Consider the following 24,960-nt stretch of genomic DNA (forward strand, 5'->3'; position numbering starts at 1 on the left):
GGAAGAGTTTATTTGTGGTGAAGTCAAAAATAGCAGTAAGCTGATTCAACTGATTATTACCAGTCGATTTCCTCTTCAGTATTAAGATTGCTACTTTACACAAGACTTGTTTATATACAGCATTTATGGCCCATTGTATGCAAAAAGTGTCTTCAAGTATTACTGTATCATTCTAAAAAGATTTCTTTCTGTTTCTGCGTACTAAAATAAATAAGTAAATAATTAAAACTGAAGGATGATTGATTGCTTTAAAATGAAGATATGTTGTCATCTTGTCATTCAGATATCACTTAGCATTTTGGCTAAAGCATTACATCATAAGGCCCTGATCTGATGCTGTATTCCCATCAGAAATAGCTTGAATTTTTTTCAGAACATTTCCTTTTTTGGCATCATTCCACCCCGTATGTTACAGATTTTGATGCCACACTCTTTTTAGATTGAAGGAATAAAGATCAAACCTTACAATAAATAAAATTTCAGCAAAAATGAGCTTGCAGGGTTCTTCTATCACATAGTGTTACCAATCCATTAAAAAGTTAGATATAGTAGGGTAGGTTCATTGTAAAAACTGGAAAATAATTTAAATGAAACATTTTGATTTGATAAATGTATACATACACAGGTTTCTGTTTTCTAGTAGTTAAACAAAATGTAATAAATTCTGTAGTAAGGACGTTTAAATGAATGGCTATACTCCTGGGCTTCAGTCTCCAGATATTACCCATTGTGTGACCCAGTGCATCCTTCTTGTGGCTATAAATAATATTTTTACTGTTGAAACTCTGCAGTTGTAAAAATAGAGCAATCATTATATTTTGTATACAAAGGCAAAAAAAAAGTGAAACTTTTGGAATTACCTGGTTTTCTGAATAAATTGGTTATAAAATGTTATCTGATCTCCATAAAAAGTCACAAGTATAGACAAACACAATATGTTTACCCTAATAACACAGAAATAATTATAAATCTTTCATGTCTTTATTGAACACATCTATCAAACATTCAAAGTTTGCTGTGCAAAAGGTAAGTGGACCCTTGGATGTAATAACTCCACAAACCTCCTTTGGCAGCAATAGCCTCTAATAAGCACTTCCAGTAGCTGCAGATCAGACCAGCATAATGTTCAGGAGAAATTTTTGATGATTCCTCCTTAAAGAACTCCTTCAGTTCAGTCATATTCTTAGGCTGTCTAGTGTTAACGGCTCACCTGAGGTCATTCCACTATATTTTTGTTGGGTTAAGGACTCTGACCAGGCTACTCCAAAACGATGGTCTTCTTTTTTTTGAAGCCAGGTTTACTTCAGTATTTAGGGTCATTGCCCTCCTGTATTACCCAACTTCTACTGAGCTTCAGCTGGCAGACAGCCACCCTTACATCATCCTGAAGGATATCTTGGTAAACTTCATTGTCCCCTAATGATGGCAAGTTGTACAGGACCCAAGGAAGTAACACAGTTCCAAATCATGATGCTTTCTCTGTCTTTGGGACGATGTTTTTATGTTGTGTCCTGCTCCTTTTTATACCATGCATACTTCTGCATATTCTTTATGTAAAAAATGCAGCTTTAGTTTCATCAGTCTGCAAAACATTTTCACTATACCTGTAGCATTAAAGAGTATCAAGGTGGTGTTCAGCAAACTTCAGGTGTACAGCAATGTTTTTTTGGAGAGCAGCGGCTTCCTGTTTCGTGCACTGCTGTGGACACCATTGCTTGTTCAATGTTTTGCATATGGTAGACTCATGAACAGAGATGTTAACATGTTCCATCGATTCCTTTAAGCCTTTAGTGGTTACTCTAGGGTTCTTTTTAACTTTATTGAACATTCTGCATTATGCCTTTCGATTCATCTTTGACTGGTCACCTACTTCTAAGGAGAGCAGCTACAGTAATAAATCATCTCCATTAATGCACAATTTGTCTAACTGTGGAAAGATGAATATCTAAATTCTTTGAAATTACTCTTTAAACTTTTCAAGCTCCATGCAAATCAACTTTAATTCATCATAGACGTCTATTTTGCAAGGTATACTTCACATCTGCAGATGTTTCTTGTGATTAGCAAACTCAAAATATCTTGAGTCTTTTTTATTGGTCAAATTATTTCTACGCTACACCTCCAATCTTGTTTCATTGATTGAACTCCAGGTTTGGTAACTCCTTCACTCCAGTTAGCTTCTGTTGAAGTCTTAAGCCTAATGGTTCACATTCTTTTTCCAGCCTATACCTGTGAATGTTTGAATGATGTATACAATATGTACAAAAACAATCCAATAATTTTTGTGTTATTAGGTAAAGAAGATTGTGTTTGTTTTTTATTGTAACTTAGAAAAGATCAGGTCATATTTTAAGACAAATGTATATATAAATGTTATTACCAAACTGTTCTGTTCACATACTGTACGTTTTCTTGCCACAGTATGGAATAATTTTTGTGTGTTTGTGTGTGTGTTCAAACACCAGACAAGTTTAATTAGATAAAGGTTAAGCAAAATCTACATTCAACTTTTCAGTGACTGTGACCTTTGGAGCATGCAGTTATTTCTTTAACCAGAGAGTGGTGCTGAAGGCCCACTAATGAAATTAAAAGCACATCTAAGAAAGCCATAAGAAAGTTCAGTTTTGTGTGACATTTTAGTGATCCTTTTAATTGCATACTTTTGATTTCCTTATTGGCTGTCTGTTGTCTGGGTTTCTGAATGGCTTTCCGGTATGCTTTAATGCTGGTCAAAATTTATTAGAAATTAAATAAAATAAAATCACTATATCATTGCTAGCATGTTCTAAATGTGTTAAGGATATTAGTAGTATATATGTAATAACTATAGTTGACATATTCATGTGGAATATGAAATTTGAAATAATCAGGTAATCAGCCTTTCTACTCCCAATCCTGCTAATTTTAGTCCATTTTTTAAACCTGTTTGGCAGCTGTTAATCACTGTCAGGCCACCTTGTTGTTTGTAAGAATAAGCCCTCATGATTCTTCCCAGGCATAAACAACTGTGTCATATGGAAATTTCTGGAAGAACCCACCTCTGTAACTGTTCTATGTAGTAAGGTCTATTAAGTGAGGAAGGTCTATTGAGGTAGTAGGTGAGCTTAATGGAATATGCTTTAGATAACATTTCACATCCGCTGGTACTCTGGTTCCAACAGGACAGGTGTGTATCTACTTGAATATTAATCTACAGGTTTTGGGCATTTTGTTTTCGTTTTCATTGAAAAAGTCACCAATCACCAAAGTTCCTTGTTTAGGGAAGATACTTTAAAAATAATTTATCTAGCCTGTCAAACAATATATCTTTACTTTCATTCTACTTCTGGCTCAAAGTTCATCTGACCTCTTGACTGGGAAGCAAGCAGTAATGCATTTTTGTGCTCCATGTATTCTGAAGTATGTTAAAGTTACTGTTTTAGAAAGATTAAAACCTGATATACATGTGATGGAACAATTTAAGGAAAGATTTTCAATAAAGCTTTACACTGATACTTGTCTTTTACATTTAGCAAAGATTCTCAGAGATTTGCTCACTCTAAAGGACCAAATAGTATTTCCTGGCTATGAGTGTTTTTGGTGCATTTAAACTTAAACAATGTGAATTTTCAGTGCAGTGAGTTCAATGTTAATTGGAATTCATTAAATGCCTGCTTTTTGAGAATATCTAGAAAGTCACACCTTAAAGGGAGTGTGCTGCTATGGCCAATCGAGGTTCTTGTCTATGTCCACAACTCTTCCTGCTTATGTACGCCTCTGTCTTAATACATTACCCACAAACAGTCATTCATGATTATGGATTGTTATTTAAGCTTACACTTTTCACTTATTCCCTCCTTCATAGATGTACTTGTGTTTAAACTGAATATTTACTGATTATCATTTTACCTCATGTCATGGTTTTGCTCAAAACATCCACTTCACCAATCATAACCTGTCTGTCAGTATCGTAGAGTAACTCTATGCAATCTCTAAACATCACAAAATAAAACAAGAAACAAAAAATCAAAAATAATTAACACATAATGTAATGTAATAGAATCTGAGAAAAATAAAACAGGTACATTATAATACCTTTATTAAAATAAGAAGTTTATCTTAGCCAAAATGCAATCCAACAAGCAAAGTTCTAAGTCCGAACAATAATTCACAATCCAGAAATCCAAATCAAATCTTCAAAAAAATCTGCAAACCAAATATAGGTTACATGTATTTAGAACTTTTCCTAAGAGAGAATAAACATTAAAGAGGAGTCAAAAACATAGCAGCTGAAACTTGCTCAGGCAAAATCTAATGTTATCAGCAGACTTTTATAGTTGTCTCAGGTAACTACAGCATCTAAGTAGTTATTGTGGCCAAAGCTGGAAAAAAGCAAGTAAAAATAGGGCTGTACCCAGGAGATACAAACGCCAAGGTGTAAATCTGAGAGAATTGTAAGAGAAACCATTGTAGATCTGAGCTTAGATAAAAAAAAGGGCAAAAAAAAAAACTTACCCCTACCCATTATTCCAGTTTGCAGTGTCTTTGCTAATTTATGCAAAGAGTGCAACATAACCACCTAAGTAATGCATGATGTTAGTTTTTAAGTGAGATAACAACTACGGAGATCTTTGCTAACATGCCAGGAACAAAGGTGTAGGTGGAGTAGTGTTTTTCAATCATTTTTTGAACCTTTATTCATATTTTTTATGTTGCAACCTTGTGCTAAATTCGTTTAACTTAATTTTTTCCCTCTTCTAATAACACTCAATACCTGAGAATGACAAAGCAAGAAGAGGACTTCAGGAATTTTGGGGAATTTATGAAAAATAAAAAACTGAAATATCACATTGACACAAGTATTCAGGCCCTTTGCTATGACACTTGTCTCAGATGTTTTCCTTCCTTTTGATTATCGTTGAAATGTTTCTACACCTTGTTATGAGTATGTCTGTGAAGAATGACAGAAAATCCCCAAATCCAGTTGTGTGAAGCTTGTCACATCATGCCCAAGAAGACATCAGGCTATAATTGCTGCTATAGGAGCTTCAGCTGCATACTGGAGTAAATGTAGGGCTGCAACTAATGATAATTTGGTAGTCGACTAATCGTTCAAATTATTTTTCGATAAGTCACGATTATTTCATGCCTGACTATTTTGATGCCTGCGACCTGCGGTTGCACATCCTGTTCTGGGCTCTAGTGCATGTCTTACCTCATCTGCTCACGTTTGTCAACCTGTGAATGTCACCCTGATGTCTCTGCATTAACACGATTAAAATTAATAATAATTAAATTAAAATAACCAGTGAAACATATGAATTTGAAAATAATCAGATGTTTTTATATTAGTGTGACCATCACAATAAAAAAGAAATACATTAAACAATACAAACTAAAGTGCACATAGTCTTTAAACAAAAAAGTGCATTTAACTTAACCAAAAAATACATCGTTAAAACTGAAACTTTTTCATATTTTAGTAATAAATGACAAAATGTAGACATAAACTATATAATGTGTAAAGCCTGAAGTGGCAAGATCAAATAAACACTTTCACAAAAGGTTCAAGGATGATACAATAGCTTCCGTGGTGCAGCGGTAGGAATTGCTGACATTATAATCAAGAGTCACCCGGTTCGATCCTGACTGCCTCGTATATTTACTGTTTTGAGTAATGAGTTGCTCTTATTGTTAATATTATAGAATAAACACATACATTTGATTTGTGTCTGTAACAGCCACTGTATTAAATGTATAGTATTTGTAATAGTTACCGTTTTTTTTTTTTCACTTTTATTCTGTCAGTCACGATCATGATGCATACTACCGTTCCCCCCAGGGATCTGACACTGTTACTTTTTATCTGCAACTGGGAATAACTGTAGATGTGAGTGGTGTTTTGAGACAATCGAACTGGAAATTCTCTGATCTGGATGGATAAAAGCTGACACACAAACACGGGCAAATCTGCCTTATTCGTATCTCATTGTCACTTGATTTTTTTTATTCAATTTTATTGAGTGTTGCTGCTTACGCTGAATTATTATGCGCCTTAAGGCCCGTGATGTCAAAGCCGCACTGACAAAAAAATAGAGACATAGGTATATATGATATTTGGAATTATTCATTTTATGACCTTATAGTACATTTCGGAAAAAACTGTGGCATGGATGCAACATTATTCATATTCATTCATGGACTTTCTTGCAGTTGTAATCAATGACCGCGTTTTTTTTTTTCCCCCAATCTTGCCCAGTCTTCTCAGGACTCGAAGACATGCAGAGGAAATAAGGTGGGGAGAAAGAGACAAATATATGTGACATTTTGAAGAAATCATTGTATGACCTGAATTGTACCAATCAGAAAACATCATTGCACTAATGTAATATTATTTGAAAACGAACATATCTGGTGTAAATTTGTTACTTGTAAAAGTTAGCTTTTTTTACTTTTATTTTCTCAGTCTCGTTCACGGTCTCCCTCCCCTCCTGATCTGACCCTAACTAACTAACAGCAGAAGCATAAATTTTCAAGAGACGGCAGCATATCTCCAAGATGCTTTCGTTTCAGATGCTCAAGGCATCGTGATGGTGCTGCTGTGAAAAGAAAGCTCCGCTTTACATAATCTGCATTCAACTTTTTTTTTCTTTTTCGGTGAAGTGCTCCCTCACTTCAGAAAGTTTCTGTCTCAATTTTTTTCCATCTCCTTCCCCCTCCTCTATCTGACTCGCCATTGCAACCACGTTTATTTTCCTCTACATTCTTCTTCTCCTCAGATGTTCTTCTTTGTTGGTAGGACTGTGTGCAGTCTTGACAAGCTATAACAATACTGCCCCCAGACGTTCATGTAGTGCATTGCAGTTACAAAAACCAATGTGGTTCTTTGTGACTGGAGCCTCTATTGAAGGTTCTGTTTATGACGCGTCGACAATAAAAAATCCATGTCAATGATTTTTTGTAGTTGATGTCGTCGATTACGTCGATGTATCATTGTAGCCCTAAGTTAATAATTGTGAAATTTCCGTATCTTATTTTTTTATAAATTTGCAAAAATCTAAAACCTTGTTTCAGTTTTGCCATTCTGGGTTATTAGGTTATTTTAACACAAGACTGAAACATAGCAAAAAGTTTTTTTTTTTTCACTCCTATGAGCTAATATTGTTAGTTCACTGGAGCTCCTTCCTATTGAACGTACTACATACAGTTACACATGTGTAAAACATTCCTGCTGTATCCTTGCTTTTTCTAATGACTTAGTTTTTGTTGATGGTCATTGCTAAACACAGTTTTATAGGAAAGTATATTCTTTTGAATCCAAACACGCAATTGGTAGGAACAATGGGAATTTTGGGTATAAATATAATTTTAACTGTAACAGACCCTGTAAAAAAATTGAATTTAATGTTTTGATCTATAATCTTGTACCATTACAAAGTTTTAAAGAGTTTAGATCAAAAGCAATATACACTGAATTGCATTTTCCTTTTACTTATTACATACAGCATTGACATTTACAGGCTGTACATTTATGTGTCCCATGAAATGAACTCAGCATTTAAAGAACTATACAGATAAGAAGAGGTGAAAAGAAGTAACATTCTGAACTGTGTACAATGTCCATCTCCACTGTGTTCCATCCATGTGGGACCCATTTAGTGAGCTATGAAAGCATTTAAACTGACTAAGGTGTGTCATCGCTGCTGGTTTGTGTTGTACACAGGGCTGGTACACTGTACTAGCAGTTCTGTTTCTGGTTTGTGATCTGGAGTATAGCATCACATTGCAGTCTGACCTCCATAGGGACATCCTAATTCTCCACAATATTTCATGTATTTTATTACCAAGCCCCCCAACCCCCATGCATTCCCCCAGTCCTTGAAGTTTATGTACCTAAGATTGATCATTAATCCAGTCCGGCTTGAATTTGTATGTATATTATAGTGCGGTGGGCTGGCGCCCTGCCCGGGGTTTGTTTCCTGCCTTGCACCCGGTGTTAGCTGGGATTGGCTCCAGCAGACCCCCGTGACCCTGTAGTTAGGATATAGCAGGTTGGATAATGGATGGATGGATTATAGTATACTGCATTGTGAGAAGAACCTGACAGAATAAGGAGTATTGCATATACCTACAAGAGGCCACTTGCTAACCACATATCTTTTTTATGTTTTTCCTTACTTTCTTTCATCCACTTCACATCTAATTTTCCTTGCAGCATACCACCTCTTCTCTTTTTCCTGTACAGGGCAGCTGCCTTTTTCAGCTCTCCATATCTTGGTCACTGTTGCTGGTTCTGCTTGCTGTGTTAATTTGCATGAACTGTACACTTTATTTCTTTGTGCAATCACTGTTGAAAGTCACTAAGAATAGCCCCCTCGATAAATCTTTATTGGTGGGAAATATCAAGAAATAAGAAAAAATTGGCAGGTGTTTTTTTTTGTTTCTATAACATCACCCAATTTCATTCAAATCCTCCAAGGCATTTTTGAGATCTTGGAGTATTTATTTTTTGTATTGTGAAGGTTGAGAGATTGCCCTTTAATGCTAATTTAATGAAATGTCCTTTCTTAGCAGATAACAGATAGCAGACTTAAATGTATCATCCTGCCAATTTTTTTATTTTTAAATTAACAGGATAAAGTGTTTTTATAAATGCGTGAGTGAGTCTTTCAGTCTGTCAGCTTTGAATTTTATACATATGTATTGTGGCAGACGACCAGGGACCTTGCCCCACCAGGACGCCTGGAGCAGGGAAGGAAAGGGAGAGTGGCAATATCTCCCCTGGGCACAAGAGGGCAGCCCCCCAGATTCCATCAGGGGCCATGGATACGGAGCTGGAAAGCTCAACCCTGTGGGGTCCATGGTCACCACCAGGGGGCATCTGGATGGTTCCTGAACACCTGGAAGTGCTGCCGAACCAGGAACTGTTTATGCCCAGAGTGCTTCCAAGTGCAAGGGCAGCACTTCCTCCACACCAGGAAGTGCTGCTGGAAACAGCAGAACACCTGGAGCACATCCGGGGTGGGATAATAGGGGGCCGCCTCACTCCATTCAGTAAGCCGGAATCAGGAGGGAGAAGACGGAGCTTGTGAGGGAGGAGTGAAGGCGGCTAAAGAGAAGTGCAAATGACTGAGCTTTGTGGATTGTGCACAGTATTGTGTGTAGCTTAGAAATTAAAATTAAATAGTGTTTTGGACATCATGAGCCTCAGTGTTTGTCTGTCTGTGTCCGGGCTATCTCTTACATGGCATCCCAGATGGGACTCGCTGCCTGTTAAAAGGTAGGGACCCATCAGAAAAATAATTTGTAAAAGCCCGGTGCAGCAGCGCGAGGCATGCATCATAGTGGTGTGTAGTACGCGCTCTCCCATGACACACAAACGCAGCACAAGGGGCTCTGCCTTTGTGAATATTGAAGGCCCGAGAAGACACCACTCTCCCCAATGGGAAGGAAGACGACCAGGGGCTGCCTGAAGACAGCAGGCAAATCAAAGGAGCCCATCGTCGATGAAAGGACTGGCAAGCCTGAAGAAGTGGCCAGGCCATGAAAGCTACCTCTGGAAGAAGAGATCCCAGAGATAGGTACCGGATCCAGGGCGGGATTGACATTTGTCCAGGTGCCTACCTCGTAGGGGGAGACTATCCAGAGGCATTTGGCTGACCGATCCCAGAGCCGATGGTGGGATGAGGTCCGAGGAAGATGAGTGTCTGCTGTTGTGGAGGGAATCGCAGTTTGCGAAGGAGCACCTCGAGTCCTATCCTATGGGGAGTGGCCTAACGAAGCAGGCGGTGGGGAAGGGCCGTGATTTGCATTGTGATGCAGGTAAAGGGGTGGAGAAGGTGTACTGACCTCCTGCGAGCAGGCGAGTGCAAGCAAAAGCAGTGAATCTTCAACCCCATTCTGACGGGAACCAGGCTGAGTCTGCACAATCGGCGCAGGGGCTCTGTGGCTCGCAGCCGGCAGGTGAGTACAGGCGAAGCACGGATCCACCGCAGGCTGCCTCTAATGAATGGCGGCTGACTGTACGTGAGGTGGAGGAGGTCCTTCAGCCCATGCAGGTTATCTTGCAGGCCATACAAGCATTACAGGAGGTGATCAAGAGGCTGGAGGAGAAGGCTGACATGACACTGAGGGTCCTGAAGGAATGGTTGAGGTGGCGCAACGTGGGATCCACCAGCCAGACCAATGCCATTGTACAGGTGAGTGTTGTTGGTACCAAAAGTAAGGGAAACCCTAGTGAAAGGAGCCGGGATGATTCTGAATGGACTTAAGCAGCAGGAACTCCGACAGTGTCTGGTTGTGCCATGGGGGCGGAACCGACAGAGGTGAGTGCGAGGAGCCGGCTAGTGAGTGCTGGCTGCCAGAGCACAGCGCTATACGTGCCGACGGCAATCTTGCTGAAGTCCACAGGGGCGCCGACTGTGCGGGGTCTCCTTTTTCCTCATAAGGTAACCTAGACTGTCATTGCTCTTCATAATAAAACGAGGAGGACCCCGGAAGCAGAGGACCGGGTCTCCTAACAAAGTGCAGCATGAGCTGGTGTGCTCACCTGCATTAAAGGACCATTCTTCGCGGGTATGGAGTGAAGCTCCAAACCTGGCTGGGGATGAGGCGGAGCGGAGTTATCTCACTTGCTTTGAAGCCTCGAGGGTGCAGATACACAGATGGCGCTGGTGATACGAGTGCCCCAGGGGTAGGCATATGTGGAGATGCTGTCCGTATGTCATTGCAGAGGACGCCTGGTAGAGCCGTCGGCACAGCGTATCCGCACCCTGTTTTTGTTTTTCAGAACATGGCCATGGACTGCAGTATGCCAGCATTCTGCTGTGGAGTAAACCAGCTCTTGCGGGACAGGCCACTTTGCCCTATGGGGTTCAGCAGGTAGAGGGGCAGTGTGGCAGATGACCAGGGACCTTGCCCCACCGGGATGCCTGGAGCAGGGAAGAACCAGGAGAGGGGCAATATCTTCCATGGGCACAAGAGGGCAGCGCCCCTGGATTCCATCAGGGACTGGGAAGCTCAACCCTGTGGGGGTCCATGGCCACTGCCAGGGGGGTGCCTGGATGGTTCCTGAGCCCAACAGGGCAGTGCTTCTGCCACACCTGAAAGTGCTGCCAAACCAGGAACTGTGAAGGCCCGGAGTGCTTCCGGGTGCAAGGGCAGCACTTCCACCACACCAGGAAGTGCTGCCGGAAAACCATCACAGAACACCTGGAGCACATCCGGGGTGGGATAAAAGGGGCCCTTGCACCATTTTGGGAGCTGTAGTCGGGAGGGAGAAGACAGAGCTTGCGAGGGAGGAGTGGAGGCGGCTGAAGAGAAGTGCAAAGGACTGAGCTTTGTGGATTGTGCACGGTATTGTGTGTAGCTGAGGATTTAAGATAAGTACTTCGTGTTTTGGACATCGTGAGCCTCAGTGTCTGTCTGTGTCCGGGCTATCTCTCACAGTATAAATATACTCTGTGCATGTAAACAATGAGAGAACATACTGAGTGGTGCAAAGGATTTCAGGTAGAATAAATATACCATAAATATCATAGAAGTATATTTAAGATTTTGCAGGATACACCTAAAAGAATGTCCCATCAATTAGTGACGAAGCCACCAATGTTTGCAGTGATGCTGGGGATTATTTAACCCCTGTAAATCCAGAGGGATGAAGCCACACAGGAATTAACAGTAAAAAAAAGTCTACTGATATACTGGGATTAGGATAAGTTTAATTCCTCTACTCTTTTGGATGCATCAGTGATACATCTGCAGAATAAACTCATGTACTGCTTATATCTGATGTTAAATACAAATACATATACTACAAGTATTTATATTTAACATATGTCGGCAGAATGTCTGGATTCCTTGTTGTGTTGTGTTCAATATTGTTGTATAGACCTATGAAAAAAAATAACCACACAATAAACAATTGGCTAATGACAGTGTACAGAAACAAAAGGGATTATGTTATCCACTGCAACAAAGAATTCTAAAGCATATTGTCCAGTTCTGGGTTAAAGGGAGTTAAAGCCTATTATGGCTCCTCTGGGACAAGACATGGGTCAACAGTGGACTAGATGCCAACCAATGGCAGACACACACATGCATGCAACCCAATAGGATCAGTTTTACAAATGCCAATTAACCTAGCATGAACATCAGTGGGTGTGGAGGAAAACCAGAGTAATGCAAGTTAATGCACACAGGTTTAGGCAGAATGTGCAGACTCCACACAGACACCAACTGGGTTTATGATTTAAACTAAGGACACCAGATCTGTGAGGCAGCAGCAATTGGCACTGTGCCAACATGGCATCCCTGAAGAGCTGTTGAAATTTTAGAAAATGCCTGGATAAAAAGTAAGAATTGTTCTAAAATTTGTATCTAAAAACAGTAAGCCTGCTAGACAAAAGTACATTTTAACTGTTAAAAAATACTTGGAGACAGTTTTAAAAAGTGTACAATTATCAGACAAATTGAGTCTGATATGGATTTTTTTTGTGTGTGTGTGTGACAGCCGTGCCAACCTGACTGTTTGAACATTTGAAAGTGTTAATAAACAGAAAGCGAGCACACAAAGCATAGATGACAATTTAATTAAGCTCTTCACACAAAGGCTTTCTTTCTCATACAAAAGTGAACAGCTGTCTTTTTAATTTATTCTTAAATGTTACAATTATTTCTTTCTTCTCCATAGTTGTTCTTTGCACTTAAACACAAAAACACAATTATTAAGAAAACCTGGTATTTAATCTCATTAAAATTAAAACAAACTCGTCCTTTAAAAATGGAAGAACTCAAAATCACAATTAATTAATTATTACATGTTGAAAATTGGATCGGCATTTTTTCAGAAATGTTATGATCTTTGGTCTGCAATATAAAAAAGTATTACTAATCCCCAGTGACTGTTCCACTATAATTGCAGAAGAAAACATGATTGCAAAAAAAGTAAAAAAAATGAGGTTGAAATAGGTTCAAATGAACTGAATAAATTAAAAATAATTTTAATTATTTAGCTTGAGTTTTCAAAATCCATCGCATGAAAAAATACATTAAGAGCAAGTTATGTGAAAAATATTCAGTTAACCACAACAATCCCTGTAGAATATATAGCAGGTGGGTGTCTCCTAGCTGCAGGGCAATAATACATAAATATAAAAATGTTATGATCTTTTGTATTCTTATCCTGAATCTCCAGCTCAAACCTGCCATTTTCATTATGGGCTCTCATGAAGTAGTTGATACCTTGAGGATGAACAGACCAAAATGTTGGCTCCATATATATTTTCAGTTTCTTGAGCTTTTGAAGCGCCTTTAGGGTATAATAAATAAGAGAGATATAACTGCACACAGAAAAAAAGAAAACTGTATGAACTGTTAAGCTCTGTAGTCATACTGTAGGATTTATAAAGCAAACAAGAAGAACAACTCAATATTACAGAGCACTGTTTGCAGTTGGATTCATATTGCACAGATTTTTAAATGCAGAGCTTTGAACCAAGAGAATAATTCAATGAAACTTACAGTGTAAACCACAGCTGGCAACATGTTGGCACAATGGTCAGGGGACCAGAATTTGACTCCTGGCAAGGTCACTGTCTATGCAGAGTTTGTATAGTCTACTGACTACTCCACTATTCCCCCTACATCTGTAAACACTTTTCAACCTTTGACAGCTACATTATTTTAGTAATATATGTACATATCAACCTGCTGATCTGAGATTTTCAGGTTACTTTCTGAACTAATTTCTTTTGGAAAAGGAAGCATTTCCAGGGTTTCTAGCAATACCCTTTAAAGTGACAACCCAGACACACACACACACACAACTTAAATTTGAAGTTTGATTTTGGTTAAAGATTTTAACTTGTGGATTTGTGTGCCATCTAAGGTTGACTTCTGTTTTGTTTCGATTCCCCATGACTTTAATGAAAAAGGCAAGTCCAGAAAATGCATAAGAAGACAGATGGGTGAATACATAGATACTATAGATGTACCAAAAGACAAGGAAAATACAACAAAAACAAACTCAAAATAGTATAAGTTCTGTTCTGGTGGTTTACAAATTAAAGGCACAATATTTTTGGAATGAAATAAATATAAAACCAAACTTGCATTAGTTGGCCAAGAAGACTGCATCTGGGCATTTTAATAATACACATACAAAATAAAAAATCTAGTGTCCATATGTGTTTAAGTGGAACAGGCAGTGCACAATGTGTTTTAATTGCTTTAATTAAAAGATTCATTGTGACATGCTGCTATTAGTTGACAATGTACAGTATTGTATTCTGGTTCTTCGCTGTGATTTGTGGAATCTGTGAATTGACTGCATGATGAAAAGTTATGTATTTTTTGCAGAAATGTAGACATTTAGAAATTACATGTTTTGTAATAGATCAAATGGTTAATCAATTATCGTTTTGTGGTTTGAGTTTTTGGATTATCTAGAAATACTCAGATATAACAGCCTATCCAAAGTGTGAGATTTCCATTGTTTTTTACACTTTTTATATTAACTGATATATCCAAATGAGAGTGTGAGTTTTCGCAGGGTACAACAGCCATTTTGACAAATATCAATGTATTTTCTCCTTTCTTTTCTTGCATGTGCAGTGCTATATTTCACAAACTTTTATAAAGCATTGTACCTTCATCCTAACAAAAATGATTATTACATCCTGCTGTGCTATAAATCAATTTCTGTCTATCTGGCAGTTGCATTAAGTGTTAACATTTGTGATCAATTGGAGTACATTTTGTAATGCATTGTATTTTTCATTCTTCAACCTAAGCAGTGCTGTTCAGAATCCAATATGAAACACAATATAATTGAGACAACAGACAAACTAAATCTATAACTTAATCAAGGAAACTTTGAAAAGAAAACAAATATAGGAAATAAAAACAAATCATAGAGGAAGTACTAATCTTATTTGAATCCATTAAACATTCTGGTGATTTGTGTTAATTAATGTGACAAACTCAATATATATATATAAATAGTGTGAATTAATAACAAATTCCATTAACAACAATAAAGAGGACAAAATGGCCTCCAAGGACCAAGCTATCATACCATCAACCACTTCCCACTGTGTGACAGTCAATGCGCTCCAAAGGGATTACTTTTTCCTTTATTAGCTTTTTATTTCAATATATACTTTATTAGGAATTTCTTTATGTTGAGCAGTCAGCTGTATGTACCATCTGTTGGAATGGAAATTACAATTCATTTTATTACTACATGTAACTAATGCCTTAGAATGGGTGTGTTGAGAATAACACCTTTGAGCATGTGTGCCATAAAGTGACATCCTAAATATTGCAGATTGCAGTTACACTCAATTAAATTAATTTCCATTATGTGATGCTTTCGCATTTACGTTTAAGTGGTAGACCAATAGTCCACAATTTATCGTGGATTAGACCACCTAGTTTACAATACTGGGCACAAATTACATTTCCATATTAATGGAATGTGCTGAAACAATTAATCTTTTTATAATTGTATTCTGGCATATAATCAAATGCTCATTAAAAGAATCACCACAACTGCTGTTTCTATTAACAACTTGTAAAATGGCTATTTTTACTTATGTTTGTATGTTAGCTTAAACCATAATGTGTTCTCTATAACTGCAAACTGATTTGAAATAAAACCACAGAAAGTGCAGATCAGATGACCCTGACGTGTTTCTCTAAAAATAAAAAGTCACAACTAGCCCACTAACATTTATAGAGTGTTAAAATGAACTTGAAGCACTCAGGCTAAATTATATCTAGTGCTTTAGTGCTTGCATGTCAAGATTTATAAAACAGTTTCACTTAGAAATTTCACTGAAATTTCCACTAGGTGACACTGTTTGAAAGGGACTGGCAATTTTTTTTACAGAACATTTTCAATATACCATATAACAACTTTTAAAGTGCAGGGAATATGAGGTTTATCAGGACTACAGATTTGATTTGGAAAGCACAAGTTGACAAATTCATTTCAGGTCACACATCTGACGCAGTATGCGATTTTGAGCAACTCATTTGATCTGCCTGTACTCTCATTGTATGAAATATTCATATTTTAATATAAACTGTTACATATTGTACATATAAAGTAAATCTGGATGAAGTTTTGCATTACACAAGATTCAGAGATGGTCCATGTCTTGTGACTAACCAGCATGTATAAATATGTAATGCATATGCTGTCTCTTAAAACCTGAGTTGAATGTACAGTAGTATGATACAGTGTGACGAGGTACAGTGGTTAGTGCTGCTGAATCACAGAGCCAAACTCCTCAGTTCTAGTCCAGTTTGCTCAATTTCTCCCTCTGCCTGTGGACGTTTCCTCTGGGCTCTCCGATTTCCAGTTTCATGCAATGCTAACTGGTGACTCTGAAGTGATTCTTTATGGAAAAGGAAGGTTCATCTCTTGGGCACATGCATTGAATTATTCTGCAAGAATGAATGAATAATGGTTTGATTAAACAGAAAGGACATGTTAATTTTACACTGTAATATTTTTAGTGATACTTTTTTTTATATTTAAGAACAGGGATGGAAATATCATATGAAAGAGGGTAATTGATATCAGGAGTTCCAATCAATGAGATTGGATTTGTATACACCGATCAGTCACAGCTTTAAAAACACTTGCCTAATATTGTGTAGGATCTCCCAGTGGCACCACATCTCTGACCAGTCGAGGCATGTACTCCATAAGACTTCTTAAGATGTCCTGTGGTATCTGGCACCAAGATGTTAGCAGCAGATACTTTGCAGTCCCGTAAATTGTGAGATTAGGCCTCCATTGATCAGACAAATTTTCCAACACATCCCACAGATGTTCGGTTGAGATGTGGGGAATTTGGAGGCCAGTTTAATTCCTTGAACTGATGGTGAAGTTTCTCAAACCATTCCCAAACAAGCAATGTGGCAGGGTGTATTATCTTGCTTAAAAAGGCCACTTCCATCAGGGGATACCATTTCCATGAAAGGGTGTATGTGGTGTACAACAATCTTTAAGTAGGTGATATGTGTCAAAGTAGCATCCACATCAGTGACAAGATCCAAGGTTTCCTAACAGAACATTTTAGGTGCTTTTGACAGTGGACAGGAGTCCACATGGTCACCCTGTCTAGTCTACAACTAAGTAGCCTCATAAGCAGCAAGCTGCAATGCACTGTGTGTTCTAACACCTTTCTGTTGTGGCTAGTATTAAGTTTTTCAGCAATTTGTTCTATGGGATTTGACCTGATGGGCTAGTTTTTGCTCCCCATATGCATTAAGGAGTCATTGGTGCCAACAGCCCTGTCACCTGTTCACCAGTTGTCCTTCTTTGGACCACTGTTGGTAGGTACTAACCACTGCATATATGGAACACCCCACAAGACCTGCTGTTTTGGAAATGCACTGCCCCAGTTGTCTAGCCAACACTAACACTCTGGATGGCAATATCCATGGGCTTCAGGACCCATTCTGATGCACACCATGACTCATGGAACTCATAGTGCTGTAAGGCAGCCCTGCTGGGATGTGTGGGTGCCACCAGAGGGTGCTACGGGGAGTTATGCTCCCTGCTTTAGGGAACTTCTGATTTACTCGGAAGTACTTCCATCGGGCTAGGCAGTGGCACCGGAACTACTCCTGGGTCCAAGATAAAAGGAGCCACTTGACCTCATTCAGCAAGTCGAAGTTGGGAGGAAGAGTTGAACTCTAACAGGAGTAAGAGGAGTTTGAGGAAAGAAGAGAGAAGAAAAGGATTAATGTTGATTGTGTTTGTCTTGGTCAGAAAGGAATTGGAAAAATAAAAACCTTTATTTGAACCCTTGACCGTGTGTGTGTGTGTGTGTCAGTTTTGTCTGGGGTTTGGGGCTCTGTATTGCCCCTTGTCATCCACAACCTGGGTAATCAGCAGGATTTTCTGGCTGTCTGGTTGGCAGAAACCTGTGTTAAATAATTTTATTGTGAAAGAGAACCCTAACATGGCTGTGCACTTTTGTTTTCCGTGATTGTCATATAACATGTGTTGCATATGTAAACTTTAACAGTTCATTGAAAGTTGTTTAGAGCTGAAGGCTCTTACTGATACATATTGTGTATCTTTGAACTATTTTTGTAGTTCCACAAATGCAGATGAAGACCTTAAATCTGAATCAGCACCACCTCAGCATAACATAGGATAATCTTCATCTTTCTCAACAGCAGCCCCATTCTTCTTTTGAGACAAATCTTTTAATCATAAACTCATTTATATAATTAGGTGTCTATGAAAATAATATATGCTTAGCAATTGGACCTCTGTCCGTTGATCTATGGTGGCTTGGCCAATGAGCATTGCTGTATGAAGCCATAGCATACAGGTATATTTAATATTTCCTTTGCAAACAACTGAACATGTCTTCTGTAACAAATAACCCAATAAATTACATATTTGACTTTTCACTCAACTCTTAACACTGCTAATCTCATCACATCTTTATTTAGAAACTTGCATTAGAATTAACACCATCTCTTTACTTTGTGGGGCAAATGAGTGAACACCAAATTATGGAAATTTCTGTCACTTCAAGACATTGTTTTACTCTCTGAAGGTAGGGGTTTAATGCTTTTTAGTCATGTTTTTGTTGGACCGATTTCTAACACACGTACATTCACTTAATAAATGCAAAATAAAAAGCAAATTAAAGAACTTAAATATATGTGTTAATTATGATGAATGTTTACAGTCATTACCATCTCAGGACTAACATGAAAGAAGACAATTAATTCTGTTTGAAGAAAATTACTTATTTGGAGAAAAAGACTCCATGACCAGTGCTAGTTAAAAATAATCATGACACCTACAATATGCACATTCATACAAAACAAATCTTCTTGTTAAAAAAATAAGTAAAGAAAAGAAAAATAATATTGGAAAGAAATCTATTCCTGATAGTATGTTCATAAGCTTTAAAATTTCTCAGTAACACTTCATGAGCTAACTGCAAATTATATTTACATATGCCTTCAGCTGCACTTAACAACATTAGGAAAGTTTTAGGCCACAGTAATATTTTTTCTTTTTTTATCAAGAAACTATTTTCACCATTTGATATTCTTTTGTAAGACTAACCAAAGTGTGAATATAAACAACAAAGTGTGTCTGTTAGTTAAAATACCCCCACCCCATTTAAAAAAAAAAGTTGCCTATTTTTCTTCTGTGGTCTCAAAATTTCACAGTGAAACACACAGAAAACAAATGCTACAAAAAGATTTTGTTACTATGAGCATTTGTGAAAGATATATATACATATATATATATATATATATATATATATATACATACATGTAGGGTCTCAGATATAGTGTATATTAATGTAGTATATAGTGTACTTTCAGTTTTAACAAATGTCATCATGCATATGCAGCCAGCATCAGAGAGGGTGCTTATGCTAACCATGTCTTCTTCTCTCCCCACAGCTCAGAGAAACACCCATTGAGGGCACTTAGCCCCGCCCCTTTAAGTCCTCACAAGATAAGAAGCCCAAGCTCCTCGGGAGACCTGTTTTGTTAAGAGATTTGGCTAGATAGAGCCTCTTATTTATGTTGTGCTGCCCTTAGGGCTGCATTGTTTTGCCACCAAAAGGTGTGGACTTTAAGTTAAAGGAAAGAAAAGAAAGGACATTAAATGGGACAACTTGGTTGGTTCCCCAACTATTCTTCTTTTGTCACGGTCTGTTCCTTCTATGCCTCTGTTTCACAAGCTTCTTCATGTCAAAGAGTTCTTCCTACATTTTAATACAATGTTGCTGTAAATTGGGCCACTTCATAATGCCACTTACAAAAAGCTTCATATTGTCTTTGGCCCTAAACCTTTTTTAATATGAGAGGAACTTTGAGAGGATCAGATGTGGTACTTGTTTGGTAGTAGATCTCAGCTCAGCTACAAGTGTGATTTTGGTAGGAATTCAATAGAGCTGTGTTCATTGGAATTATTTAAGTTAATAACTGTTTTTGTGGTTGAATTATTTTATTATCTCTATTCTGTGTCTGTTTGTCTATTGGCACCACCATTTTGACTGTTTTTTTTTTTTATTTATTCTTGCAACCGTTTTGTTTGTTTGCTTGCTACAATACTGTGTTTTTGCTAGGCACGCGTGATCCATGAAATCATGAGCATGTACAGCTTTGTGTGTCCAAATTTGATATAAACAGGGCAAACTCAACAATACGAAATAAACAAGCGAATCGGTAACATTTTAGTTTAGGTACTTCGGGTTTCTTCATAACGCTTACAAAACATCAGTAAAGTGTTTATTCATGATCAATTAACAAACGTCACTTTGGAGTGTTCTGAGGTGGCTTAACTGAGACACATTTCTGTTGATCTTACGTATTTAGTATAAGGTCTGAGAATCCTTCATATTAACAAGTAATACTGTCATATCAGTTTGCCAAACTGCACAAAGATGAATATTTTATCTACTGATGTTTTATACGTGGTATGAAGACCAAAAGAAGCCTTTATTAAGTCTTGTTGCATAAGATGAATGAGTAATAGATGCATTTTTGCACTACCTAAACTAAAGTATTACCAGCAGATCTTTAGAGGAAGTTTGCTTCTGTCAAACATAAGGTCCACAGGCTGAACCTTTCTAAAGTGTTCCGCTTCATCAATATTCAAAACATGTTATGTACAACCAGTAATGAGTATTAGTTTTAAGACCCCCTTTAAATTTAGTTTCATGCACAGTTTTTGTCCATATATAATTTAGCTAGATTACATTTATCCCTGGTATTAAAATCCATCTCGATTGTCTGCTTGTGTTTACCTATTCAGCACAGCACACAGAAGCTACTAAGCTGTAGTTAGAATGAGAACTGGCTGTTTGCAATGACCCATCACGAAAAAGTTAAAAGAAGGTGACCTGCCACACTGCTATAAAGAACTTTTGTGTTTTAGCTTGATGCCAAAGATATGACAGCCTCAAGGAAGAGATGGTAGTGCAACTTCACATGCTGTTGCTGCTATTCCACTCACACACATGTCTGTGGCTAATTGATTCTTTTACCTTTTCTGCTGACTGGATTATGTATGTTGATAGAAAACACATTTGCATTTCGACTCTCATTAAATGTGATCACTGCTCATTTCTGACCAACTCAGAATGTGGTCTGTGTGCTCTGTCACCAGCATGTTTTTTGATGTGGTCAAGTGTCATTCAATTGTGACACATGTGTTAACGAATATACAGTAGCTTGCTTTAGCTAATAATTAAAATTTTTATTCAGTTAATTATCAGATGCTTTTACCCAAAGTGATCTACAAAAGAAGTTCTCACATGTGTCCTGACTGCTGCTCTCACCCGACTTGATATGCTGTAATGATCAGAAAGGTACAGTTACAGAATATCTTACTGATAAAAAATAGTTATAGTTGTTTGTTGATATATTCAGGCCTACTCCATTTATATATTTTTGGCCCTAAATAAAAAAAATTCAAAAATGAAAATTATTTAAAGGTTTTGAAGTTGGCGGTGGTCTGGTTTTGGTTAAAAACATAGTTACTATTCCTGACCCTCACATTTCACCAGATAAAAATCATAGTCGATTTGCCATCAGTTTTTAATACATTTTCCCTGAAGTGTTTTGTTGCTACAGTAGAGATGCAAGCAGGGGACAGGCAGTTCAAGTTGATCAGGCTTGCGATTTTGAAAGTTAACCTGGCTATACTGAGGAGAGAGAACAGTCAGGAAACGTGGAGTTGTAAGGAGGAATGACAGTTCACTGATTTTTCTTTAGAGTGTTTTAATTGTGTGTTGGTCTCCTGTGTTACACCAGTTTAGAGCAATGGAATGAAGTAGAGTGTATATATTTATTTTCATATTTTATACTTTCATACTGTATTTATTTAAAAACTTAAGATTACCCCATATAAAAAGACATTAAATATAAGGTACTGTCCTGTCAGTGTTGCAGAAATGTGATGCATTTGACAGATAAGTGCAAAGGCCATCCTAAAGAAAACAGACTGGTTTTCTAGGGGTGTGTTTGCTGTAGAAGTAGGGGAAGATAGTCATTTGACTGTACAACCAAAACGTTTCAGTATGTACTGTATAGCTCATTAAGGAAAGAACATTATGCTTTCATAGTGAGTGCTACATATGCTTGGAATGAAAAATGAATGAAGATGGTCATATAAGAATTTGATAAAAAGTAATTAATTTATCTAAGGAGAAAAAGCCTGTCTCTTTGATCTTTTAATTCTGAAGCCTTTTTGGTTCTGGAGAGACGAGAACATCCGAGTAAAAATGGATTGGATTGTCAGCCTGGAAGATTCAATGGTTAATGTGGGATTCCCAACAGAGCGAGAGTCAGCAGGAGAAGAATATGAGCATCCAAAGGTCTCATCAGGTTGGATGACCCACCTGCAAATTGAAAATATAGGAAAATCAGTAGAAGTACATTTATAATATAAGCAAACAACTTTTTTTTTATCTCAGGAGAGAAGCTGAACAGAGAGCACATAGTGCTAACAAACCTTTTCTCTCCCACACACTACATAATATGCTATACATTTGCAATGGGTGTTTAGCATTTATCAGTTGCTGTCCATGTGTGTTTAATTTATTTTAGCACAATTTGAATTAAAAACTATGATTTATATAAATTGTTTATGGAGCACTTGTGTGAGTCAATGTACCCTGCATTATACTTTCTGGGTTCATTGCAGTGGATGCAGTTAAAGGATGGGTGGGTAACTGTTAAAACATTCTGGTGTAAAATAAAATTAGCATTTGAGCCTATTCATGATGAAGACTGTAAATTACAAGATATAATGTATACACCCTATATTGAAATATTTAAATAAAATATGTACTTTTCATGTCCTTTAAATTGATCATATAAGTGGAAACCATTTTATAATTTCTCACAGCTAATTAAAGTTAATTTTCTTAATGTGCTCAAATTCTGTGCTATAAAGATGCACAATCTGGACATTTAATCTCAACAGAATAAAATGCATCAAGAGCAGCTAAGCTTTCTACTATATGGACAGCACCAGATGTTGAACAGACAATGATAGGTTCCCAGCAAGGTTTTCAAATAATTTCATAACTCTTTTCTAATTAAATGTGCCAAAATCTGACCTACCCATGACACTACATTAGATTAAATGAGTTTGATAATAGTTGAATTGAAAATATTTCCTCAGCTCTATACAATGCAGGTGACAAAGTAATAAGCAAACTGCTATAAGATTTAAAAGTTAGTAAAATGTTTGAATAAAGATGGTTTGGTAATGCTTTAATGAATGAATGCATTTAATCTTACTGCCTGGAAATGCTGCTGAAATCTGGTTCTTGGCCAAAGCATTTGATTGGTCAGAGTTAAGCACACTTCGCTGGCTGCTTGTCACAGCCACTTCATTCTCCATCCCAAAGTTTTCGAGTTGTTGTACAGTAAAGCCCTTCAAAGAAAAACAATAAATATTGTGAGCAGAACATTTTTTCAGGAAAACTCCTGGCATTCAGCATTCATAATGTCATGACCATAACTAGCAAGGATGCTGTACCTCATGCAAATGATGGTGATGAGAGCAAAAACTAAGATAACAGAGATCACAGAAACAGTAATATACCTGAATGATAGCAATTTCATTTTGCATTTCTTCTACCAAGTTAGCAAAGAGAGTTCAGTTTTGTAAGAATGAATCGTGCCTTGGTGGAGCCTAAGCAGGTATCTAATACTTAAAAGGAGAATGATTTGAGGGTCATGTATGAAAGCCAACCTTCTCATGCCAGAAGCTGCCGATGTCCATGGAATGTACAACAGAACATTTGCAGAGCCTTCTTTAAAAGATAAACTAAACCTGAACTATAAATAGTTTTTAAGCTATTGAGAATTAGAACACAAGAATTTATGAAAGGTTTTGACAACAGCAGGACATTTACCCAGTCAGCTCTATTTGAATCTCTGTTCTCTATTGTTGAACACTTCACATTGCTTAATCATAGCCTCACTGATCTCCATGTTTGTGTTCTTTCACAAAGCTTTAGAGACACTTTTCAGAGAAAGACAGAAGAAGCAAAGCTCATTCTCAGTCAGGGATCAAATATTTCTACAGAGCTTAATGAATGACTAACTTTTAACTGTTTCAAAAAACTGTCAACATTTGATGTTTCCCAAAGTACTATTATCTATAACACTGCTTTACTAACCTATCAATAATCTAAATTTACCATTAACCAGGTTCCATCCTTGTCCACGTGTTCTTGTTGACAAACCCATTATAAAATCAAAGTTAGCATTCACACTACTAATTCCCTAATCTTTATGTGCTTACAATGAACCTCTTTCGAGCTTATGTTGTGTCAGTTATGAGAACATGAAATAGCTCAAAGGTCTGCACCTCAGACACCCACCATCCTTTCTTTTTCCCTAACTGGCCACCATGGGTTGACTACTGGTACTGAATATGCAAGATCCTGTAGCAACCAATTGTCTACCACTAGCGCCTTTCAAAATAGTGATGTGACACAGTTAAATTTAAATGAATAACAAAATTACAAACTTTATCAAGCAAAGAAATACAATTCACTAAAAGACACTTAAAATATAAAATTCTCTTAACCTCAAACATTTAATCCAAGCACAAAAATTGGCTAAATAGTCAAAACAGGCTTCCCAGCTTTCATTATCTTCTTTTTTTACTTCTTTTTTTAACTTTTATTAAATTTATGTAAAGCATGTAACAATCCATACAATCAAATCAAACGTAACAAAACTAAATTCAATTCAACCCCCACCCATGAGAAAGGCCAACAGCCAAAGTACAACTTTTTAGAGTAGTATAGTCTTTCTCCCCAATATAAATGCTTATTCTAAAATATTACTGATTAGATCCTGCCAGGTTTTAAAATAGTTTTGAACAGATCCTCTTTTTTTCTAATTTCAAATAGTATATAACATCAGTTACCCACTGACTAAAAAGATGTTGGT

At 37.3% G+C, this 24,960-nt stretch overlaps 1 protein-coding gene across 1 annotated transcript in view; it reads right to left on the bottom strand.

The window, feature by feature from the left end:
• Positions 1 to 18,428: 18,428 nt before the first annotated feature.
• The window catches only part of LOC120529640 (otoancorin-like), a 149,236-nt gene continuing 142,704 nt past the window's right edge, over positions 18,429 to 24,960 (bottom strand). The window contains exons 24-25 of the mRNA XM_039753623.1: positions 23,293 to 23,428; positions 18,429 to 22,385 (exon numbers count right to left, since the gene is read on the bottom strand). Coding sequence (XP_039609557.1) covers positions 22,303 to 22,385; positions 23,293 to 23,428 — 219 coding nt within the window. The 3' untranslated portion in view covers positions 18,429 to 22,302. The remainder of the gene's footprint in view (positions 22,386 to 23,292; positions 23,429 to 24,960) is intronic.

The sequence above is a fragment of the Polypterus senegalus genome, chromosome 1 (assembly GCF_016835505.1).
Source record: "Polypterus senegalus isolate Bchr_013 chromosome 1, ASM1683550v1, whole genome shotgun sequence".
NCBI classification, from domain to species: Eukaryota; Metazoa; Chordata; class Cladistia; order Polypteriformes; family Polypteridae; genus Polypterus; species Polypterus senegalus.